The following is a 9,472-nucleotide window of genomic DNA, read 5'->3' as shown; positions in this document are numbered from 1 at the left end:
AGCGAGCCGCTTTTATTAAAAAGAATTCTTCAAAATATAAATTTTTTCAGGGTATGTACCGACATGAACGAGATTCCGGCGCAACTGGAGGAAATCTTGAAAAATGTGTACGATTTGAGTTCAAGCGGAAGAGGTATCTACTGAGTTTGTTCGTTTCCCTCAATAAACATATTCCCTAATAACTTCAACTTCCCAGACTTCCATTCCGTCCTCAATTCAACGATGAGTGCGGGTGATCCACGTCTCTTCAACAGCAATTTAAGCTCGAATGGAAATGACTTACCTATGAACTTCTCCAGCGACTCGTCATCATTGTACTTGACTGCCCCGACGGGAAATACTCCAGAGTCATCCCTATATGTTGCAACCTCGCACGTACCTACTCAGAACAACAACTACCAGGCCCATGCATCACTTCTCTACAACAGACCTGAAAACTGCGAAAATTACATGGAATATCTTTTAGACCAGAAAATATACAACACAGCCGTTTCGGGAAACACCATGGCAGAGGACGACAATGACCCTAGCCCGGTTTATCTGAATTTTAACATACAAAATGTGGCTCAATCCGCACAGTCTTTCAATACAGAATTTGAAAAGTACACGAACCAGACAATACCCAATCATGAGGAGGAGAGACCGAGGAACGATATTCTTAACTATGTGGAATACATGAATAACATCGAAGAGGCGTGGCAGCCAAAGCTAGTGCCAATGAACGGTCAACGAAGCGCTCAAATATTTCAACCTATTCCAACGAATATCATGCCGAGTCCTTTATCGAAATATCCAATGCGCAAGATATACAGCTTTTCTCAAGATATCGAGAAGTTGAACGGTGAGTGCGAATGAATATTGCCTACATCTATCATAATATCATAAATTCTCGAACATTTTCAGGATCTTACGTAACACAGATCATGTCACCATACCAACAACTCAATAGCAATGCAGTGACGGCCAATTTTCCAGAAAATCAACGCTCAAACGCAATAAACATACAACGAAACATAATAAGTCGAAAACCACTCCAAACTAAACTATCGATCAAAATTAACAATAACGAATGGGCGGTGCTTAATAACAATGCCAACGAAACAGCTGAAGAAACCTGCATGGACAACGAATTGTTGGCCATAGACCAAATGGAGCCCGACATACCGTTCATAAAAAACCGACCACCAGGACATAAACGACGTAAACAAATGCTAACACCCTTAGCGAACAACGAAATCAGTTTCATGAATGCCAAAGGCGAATTTTCAAGATTCGAAGTTAACACCGAAACACCTGTTGCTGACTTTAAACCTAAAATTGATACAACATTCATTACATTCCGCAAAAGGCCAAAAAAGGATTTAGCAATTGAGACTCTGGAGGACAGTGCAATTTCGGCTGGCCGAAACCTAAATTCCACCAAGCAGACTCAGCACGACTCCTTGACTACCAACAACTCAACCAATACGTCAACAATCCTAATTTCATCCGATTCAGATTCTGAAAATTATGCAGAATCTCAAGATCTGAAGTGTTTGAAATGCGGTAAATGTAAGAAAATGTTCAAAACCTCTCGATCGTATTCTATTCATAAGAAACGTTGTGACGCTCCGTCAAGCGTTGAAAATACATACGTCCTAGAAGTCGAATACCTTGAGAGCGAGAAAGAAGACGATTTAGATCAAATATGCGACACCGACTCAAAGGACTCAACATTCCAAAATGAAAGCATTGAAATAGTCGAAAGTGATTCAGTTGATTCACTTGACCCCTCAAAGCAAGACAATGCCGATGAACCGGAGCGAAATGATGAAAGCATCGTTCGTCGTAATACGAGGTCATCCTCCCTGAAAACTAGCTCTGCCTCGGCTTCCAACGGATCCTCCTTAACTAGTCCCATAACCCCTGCGTTGAAAAAATACACAAAAAATATCAACTTGAATTGTAACGACCCTAAAGCAGGTGGCATGTTGTCGTGCGAAGTATGCGGAAAAAAATTTCGTCAAAAAAGCTGTCTTGTGGCACACAAGCGGGTTCACGAGAAAACTTACAAGTGCCAGTACTGCCTTAAAGTGTTCCAATTGAAATCGACTTATGATACTCATGTCCTTGAGAAATGTGATAAAATCCCTTCAGTGAAATTGAAGCGGTTGCGATCGGCAATGATGAAAACAAATGGCAAGTAGTGGATTCGACCCCGGCAAGGAGTAACTGTTGGTGTGGAGACTTAACTAGAATGCAGTGCAATTGAAAAACTAAATTTTGGCTATTTTAGATAATCCCATTCTCATTCCCAAACAGAATTTTTGCAATTTTCCATCAAATTTATTTAAAATGTCTCACCCTGGCAATATGCTCTGAATTTTATAGATTTTATCTCTTTCCACATTATTTATTTATTCTTTTAATGATTAGGATGCTAAATACGATTGTAGTTTCTCAATTTTAATTGTTGTAGTTGTAAAGAATCATGTCAGACTTTTAACTTTCAAATTTGGGAATCATCATAACATTTATTGGAATCAGATGCAGGATTTCATATTTGAATTTTAATAAATTACGAGAATTATGCGACTATCTGTGTATTGGGCTTGAATTAGTTAAAAAGCTGAATCTAAGCTGATATGTAACATACTTTAGTTTTTATAGGGGCTAGAAGTGTTGATACTAATTAATTTTTGGGATATTATCACATCCATTTTGATTTTAACTGCTTGATAGCCTTAGGTGAGATCCGTCGGCACATCTATCTCTTTCATGAGAAACCCCAAAGTTGAACAAAGTAGACGTCGCTAGAAGCTTGGGAAGTTATAAGCTTAACTTTTAAAAAAATTGTCGTAGTTACATTAATTTGGTCTCAGCAGCATCACAACAGGAAAGAAATTACGAAGAAATGAGTAGAAAGTTCAACTCGGTGACTGCAGAAGGGCTAAGAGCGAGGACTATTAAATCTGCTTTCAGCCATCTGTCAATTAATCCCTACGTCAAAAAACCCAAAAAAAGCACTAACGATTTCGTCGAGGGCAGAGGCAACTCTTCAGACGCTGCCTCACCTCTGCCCCGGGAGCAGCGTGACCGAAAACCCGACAAGATTGCGAATTATATTGAACTAAATCGCCAGTTGTTTGAGTCTAAACTATAACTAAAGCTGGGTAGTTGTTTAGGATATGAGGGATCCTAAGTCCACATCCACATGATGTTGGACCGGACCAAATGGGGAGCAACTTACTCCCATGTTTTTTGGTCCACGGATCCCTAGTTTGGGGCAGATCACCTAAGCATTTAAAAATCAAAAAGCCGAAAAAGGACTAACGGTTTCGTCCCTCTAAGCGTTATTGACACACCAATACATCAATCACATGGGTTACGGGCCAGTTAGCTACCTCCCTACTCCACGGATACCCAATGACATTCCGTGCCCTTTATCCATTTGATTTGCTTCTCCTGCAGTCAGTTTTTTTGCCTACGGACCACATCCAGAACGGTCAAGGCCGTGGATAATGTATTTTTGACATGTTGGCACCACTGCCATGTAGCCTAACTTCTTCCCTCCAAAACAATATCAATTCGAAGTCAGTATGTTGAAAACTCTTGACCTAGGAACATCCCTTGTGACAAATGTCCCACCACGTTTCCTAAATCACAGTTAATTCTTTTTTCCTCCGGTATCTTGTCGATGATGAAACTCTCTAATAAGTCCAATTGGCGGAAGTAAATAACCTCCTTAATTACCCTTAGGTTATTCTTCGTTATTGTATGTTTCTCCTCGATGATGTGTCTGGCTACCAATGATTTGTTTTTGCTTTCGCCAGATTTGCTTCCCTTATATGTTCATTGAACCTCGTTGTTATTAATCTTCTAGTTTGCACTCTCGGTGCAGGTTATCTGTTATCCGCTTTTCTCGCGATCTTCCTTGGGGTCTATGACGCTTCCTAATCGCATCTTCAGTTGATGTGGTTTGCTGGTAGATATCACTTCAATGTCACGTTTCCTAAAGATGTTTTCCACTTGGCAGCTAATTTGGGAATGGATGATAGGAACTCGATGTTTTTTAAATGGTCCCGCTTATATAAAAAATGTCAGATTATTCGTTTTCATTTTCTTCATTTTTTTACTGATTATTCCTTCTATGGTCTTCCGGTTGAACCCGTTCTGTTTCTGTTTAAACGTTGCTCTGATGAAGGCTCTGATAAAAGCTGTCTAGCGTCCTAACGTACGCCATAACTCCGTCTCAGACAGGGTCTATCTCGTCTTCTTTTTCTACCATAGATATTGCCCTTATATACTTTCCGGGCTGGATCGTCCTCATCCATACGGATTAAGTGATCCGCCCACCGTAACCTATTGAGCCGGATTTTATTCACAACCAGACGACCATGTTATCACTCATAAATTTCGTCGTTATGTAGGCTACAAAATCGTCCATCCTCATGTATGGGGCCAAAAATTCTTGAGAGAATTCTTCTCTCGGATGCGGCCAAGATTTCGCAGTTTTTCTTGCTAAGAACCCAGGCTCCCAAGGAATACATATGGACTGACAAGATCATAGTCTTGTACAGTAAGAACTCTGATCCTAAGGGAAGGCGTTTCGAGCAAAACAGTTTTTGTAAACTGAAATAGGCTCTGCTGGCAGCCAACAACCGTGCGCCGATTTCATCGTCATAGCTGTTATCGGTTGTGATTTTTTCATTGTTTTCGTTTGACCAATGCGACTCGATGTTGTTCGTTCTTCCGATTTTGGTGCTGACGTTGCCACCATATACTTTCTCTTGATGAAGCAATGTGCAGCCCAAAATCTCGCGCCGTCTGCTCAATATGGATGAAGGTAGACTGTACATCTCGGGTTGTTCTTCCCATGATGTCGATATCGCCAGCATAGGCCGGTAGTTGGGTGGACTTAAAGAGGATCGTACCTCTCGCATTTACCTCAGCATCACGGATCACTTTCTCGAGGGCTAGGTTGAAGAGGACGCATGATAGGGCATCCCCTTGTCGTAGACCGTTGTTGATGTCGAATGGTCTTGAGAGTGATCGTGCTGCTTTTATCTGGCCTCACACATTGTTCAGGGTCAGCCTAGTCAGTCTTATTAATTTCGTCGGGATACCGAATTCTCTCATGGCCGTGTACAGTTTTACCCTGGCTTTGCTATCATAGGCGGCTTTAAAGTCGATGAACAGATGGTGCAACTGTTGTCCATATTCCAACAGTTTTTCCATCGCTTGCCGCACAGAGAAAATCTGATCCGTTGCTGTTTTGCCTGGAGTGAAGCCTCTTTGGTATGGGCCAATGATGTTCTGGGCGTATGGGGCTATCCGGCCTAGCAAGATAGTGGAGAATATCTTATAGATGGTACTCAGCAACGTGATACCTCTATAATTGCTGCACTGTGTGATATCTCCCTTTTTATGTATGAGACAGATAATGCCTCGTTGCCAATCGTCAGGCATTGATTCGCTGTCCCATACCTTGAGCACAAGTTGATGAACCACTTGGTGTAACTGGTCGCCTCCATATTTAACTAATTCGGCTGTAATTCCATCGGCTCCTGGCGACTTATGATTTTTTAGCAGATGAATTGCACGGACTGTTTCTCCTAAACTTGGTGGTGGCAGTATTTGTCCGTCGTCTTCAGTTGGCGGGACCTCCAATCGACAACCAGAACGCCGATGTTCTGGTTTTTCAGTAGCTCATCAAAGTACTCAACCCATTGCTCCAATATGTCCATTCTGTCGGAAATCAGATTTCCCTCTTTGTCTCTGCAGGATGAACATAGAGGTGTATAAGGCTTCATCCTGCTGACTTGTTGGTAAAACTTCCGCGCCTGGCACGGTTGCTTCCTGTACTTCTTGAGTTTACAGACCTCCCAGGCTTCTTTTTTCCGTCTGTGAAGTCGCTTCTCCGCTCGCTGGAGTTCGTGATAAGACTTTGCGCGTGCCCGCGTCCTTTGAGAATGCAACATTACTGCTGCATTCTTCCGCTAGCTTACATTCATCGTCGAACCAGCCGTTCCGACTCTTTTTAAGGCTGGGGTTATGCATGTTTGAGGCGCTATTAATGATAACGTTCTTCAGGTCATTCTGAAAATAATTTGTTGACGCTTCATCTCCAGGATCTCTGTTGATTGCGGTTATTGGGGCATCTACTTCCCCCTTATAGGTGTTGCGGAGGACTGTGTTGTGGACGGCTTCAGTGCGAGCTCAATTGTGATCATTTGAATGGTCTCAACTAAATTAAACGTACAAGGCTATAGGCTGCAGACAAGTCTTCGTAAAGATGATTAAGGAAACACAGCTGCTTAACCTAGTGGAAGCGCCAGCGAGAAGTACAACTTTGACGAACCCGAAAGTTATAATCAACACACCAGTCGAACCTCTCTCCATTGTAGAGATGAAAGCAGACCTGTGCGACCAAAAAGTGAACAAGGCCCTGGGATTCGATGGGCCAGCTGAATTATTACAGAGGGAACTTGCGGGGGGGGGGGACTTGCGCAAGAACGTAATTTGTCCTATATATAAAAAAGGGGATAAACTTAGCTGTGGCAACTACCGGGGCATTTCATTGTGGTGCACGTTCTGTAAGGTGCGGATGAAAATCATCCAAGCTAGGTTAGAACCTTATACAACCAATTTAATTGGTGAATATCAATGTGCCTTTCCAAAAGGTCGATCCACGATGGACCAAATTTTCAGTCAAATAGCTACTGGAAAAGTGCTATGAGTTCAATATCGATGTGCCTCAGCTCTTCGTCTTCCTTCAAGCGAATGATAGCACCAAACGAGAAGCACTATATATCGTATCCTGCGCGGGTACTGCCTACCAGAAAAACTGATACGAATGACCGAACTGACAATGGCTAAGACTAATTCCCATATAAACGTGCTTGGTGAGCTAACGCAATGCTTCAAAGTGAACTACAGATTAAAGTAAGGAGATGGACTCGCCTCCATGCTTTTTAACCTAGCACGTGAATATATTATCCGCAAACTGGAGTTAGGTACGATGAAAACATTGATCTACAAATCGTCGTAAATAGTGAGTGTCGCTGACGACATAATCACCAAGGCATGTTCAATTCCAGACGCCTAGGAAGTATTCCTACAACCAAATGAAGCAGTGCAGGAAGTCGGGTTAAGAATTAATGAAAGGAAAACAAAATTCATTCCCCAATCAAGAAGACAGATACCAATAGGATGAAACCTAATAATGGGCGACTTTAATATTGAAAATATGGACAACTTTGTGTACCTAGGAGTAAACATAGCGAAGGATGGTAATGAAAAGGATGGAGTTCAGTGGTGAATAATGATGGCCAACAAATCATACTACTCAGTCCTATGGATAATGAAAAGTAAAAGATTGCACAGGAAAAGTAAGCTCCGAGTTTACAAGACCATATAGGAGCTGGGCTTCTGTACCTGGATCCGAGCTTCTGTACATGGATCTGAGCGTCTGAAGTGCATCGACACATTCGAACGTAAAGTTCTACGTCGAATACTTGGACATGTAAAAGATGAAGGTGACTGGCGTGTTAGATACAACCATGGGTTGTACCAGCTCTATGACGACCCAGTAGTAGGTCGTGGTAAAACCACGGAAATTGCAGTGGACCGGTCACGCAAAACGGAATAACGACAAGCCAATACCTAACAAGGTGTTCAAAGGCACAACCGAAAGGCGCCGCCCAGTGGGAAGGTGGGGGAACTCACTGGACGAGGCCAGTAAAAAGTTGCTGAAGTTTTTCAGCTGGAGGACGCGATCGAAGGATTGAGATGGCTGGAGGAAGTCTATCCGAGAGACCAAGAGCCGATTTGGTCTGTCGCGCCACTGAAGAAGAACTAAATGAAACCCAAAAAATATAATAATTTGTAATCATTTATTAAGAACCAACCAATCTTCATTCCGGTAACTTTATGTTCACCTCATCAAACGTTTTAATAACTTTAAACACAGCACGGTCCTCTTGGCTTAGTGGCGCATTTCCTGGTCTATCCAGTAATATCGCTCTTATTCCTGCTGCCTTGGCAGCATACGCTTCTACACAAAACGTGGACAAAATGCAAGTTATGTATAGTATCCTAGATAGTTTGTGTTGTGCCAAAAACAATTACCTTTTGGAATATCCGTGAAAAACACCACATCCGACCCATTGCACTTTATCTCATTCAATATATTCTCATACGATTTTGTTTCTTGTTTCATTCCAACTTTCGTGTCAAAATGACCGGCAATGTAAGGAAGTAAGTCCCCGGATTCACTGGAGCCGTATAGCAGCTTTTGTGCATGCACACTTCCACTTGAATAAATGTACAATTTGACGCCATTATTTTGCCAATTAGAGAAGGCTCTAGGAATGTCGTCATAAATGCTAGAATGATAGAGAATTTTGGGTAAAACCAGAACGACTTTGGCATTCAAAAACATACTGTCCCTTCACAGACCCCGACTTGTATCCTTCCTGCCAAATAAGACCTTGTAAGTTTTTCACTGGAGCTACTTTCAGGTCGTTTTTCACTTGTATGCGGAAATTCTTTACAACTGCTTCTATAATTTTATCTTTATTTGTTTCCTAGGAAATAAAAAAAGATGATGAATCTGAAGAGAATTCCCGTCCAAAGGTTCACAAACCTCTTCTGATATAGGAACAATGCCCTCAATGTTGTTTTTAATATCAACTTTGGCTTGTTGTATCAGAGCGTTTACAGCATCCTGCGTTTCATTTCTGTCCCAATTGGCTGTGATGTACTTTTCGGCGTGCTCAACGGAGAATGGGAAAAGTGTATCCTGGAATAAATATTCCTTCGTATCACTATACAAAGCGGTGGTAACATGAAGTGAACTTAGTACGATAAATCAAACATAAAACAATATTTCTCACTAGCTCAAAAGATCAGAGCAGACCTTGATCTCCCGACATAAAACAATTAAGCAGTATTTGAATATGCAAATCAAATATTTCCCAAGCAGCATAGATTCAGATAAGAACGTCTCTTATCAGCGAGTTTGATCAGCCATAACTGAATTTAGTTAATATTTTAATCGCATTTTTAACTTACTTCAATTAGGGACTGTCAATATTAATTTAACGTTAGTCAGGTTACTTATTACCTTCACGTACTGAATCGAAGTCGTCGTCCCCTCAATATCACAAAGGATAGCTTTGGCGGCAATGTTCTCACGAGCCATGGAATTATCCGTTCAACTCGGTTGGATGGAGTCAATTCAGTGGAAAGTCTACAGGTTAAATCTGAAAGAAACGAAATAAAGACATGACTGGTGAAAATGAAAATCACAAATTTGTAAACCAAGTTACCTGAGGAATTATTAATCAAATCAATCCTTTTCTCACGATTATTCTCAGAAAACTCCAGACGACAGCCGACAGTACCCACCAATGGAAAGCAAGTGATGATAGTTGAATGAGAACATTCAATTCATCTTTCATTCTTGACTGAACCAATTCGAAATCTTTGT

General features: G+C 41.5%; 1 protein-coding gene across 2 annotated transcripts; it reads right to left on the bottom strand.

The window, feature by feature from the left end:
- Window positions 1-7,855: 7,855 nt before the first annotated feature.
- On the bottom strand, window positions 7,856-9,415 carry LOC119646671 (enolase-phosphatase E1). 2 transcript variants are annotated; one of them, XM_038047201.1, is made up of 6 exons: window positions 9,312-9,415; window positions 9,107-9,245; window positions 8,627-8,782; window positions 8,425-8,567; window positions 8,110-8,366; window positions 7,856-8,035 (listed from the first exon to the last, which is right to left on the bottom strand). In XM_038047201.1, the coding sequence occupies exons 2-6, from the start codon at window positions 9,182-9,184 to the stop codon at window positions 7,896-7,898; spliced, it is 774 nt and encodes a 257-aa protein (XP_037903129.1). In that variant the 5' UTR covers window positions 9,185-9,245; window positions 9,312-9,415; the 3' UTR covers window positions 7,856-7,895. The 2 variants fall into 2 exon arrangements, with proteins under 2 accessions (XP_037903129.1, XP_037903130.1); XM_038047202.1 differs by having other exon boundaries at window positions 9,391-9,412.
- Between the last annotated feature and the right edge of the window lie 57 nt (window positions 9,416-9,472).

The sequence above is a fragment of the Hermetia illucens genome, chromosome 1 (assembly GCF_905115235.1).
Source record: "Hermetia illucens chromosome 1, iHerIll2.2.curated.20191125, whole genome shotgun sequence".
In the NCBI taxonomy this organism is placed as follows: domain Eukaryota; kingdom Metazoa; phylum Arthropoda; class Insecta; order Diptera; family Stratiomyidae; genus Hermetia; species Hermetia illucens.
This window is presented reverse-complemented; position numbering and strand designations above follow the sequence as displayed.

Bases quoted from the DNA above. Each gene is read 5' to 3' on its own strand.
- LOC119646671 (XM_038047201.1), bottom strand. From the start codon at position 9,184: ATGGCTCGTGAGAACATTGCCGCCAAAGCTATCCTTTGTGATATTGAG. The intron at 8,783-9,106 runs GTAATAAGTAAC...TATTTATTCCAG, and splicing joins CTTCGATTCAGTACGTGAAG to GATACACTTTTCCCATTCTC. The intron at 8,568-8,626 runs GTTTGTGAACCT...TTTATTTCCTAG, and splicing joins TTGTTCCTATATCAGAAGAG to GAAACAAATAAAGATAAAAT.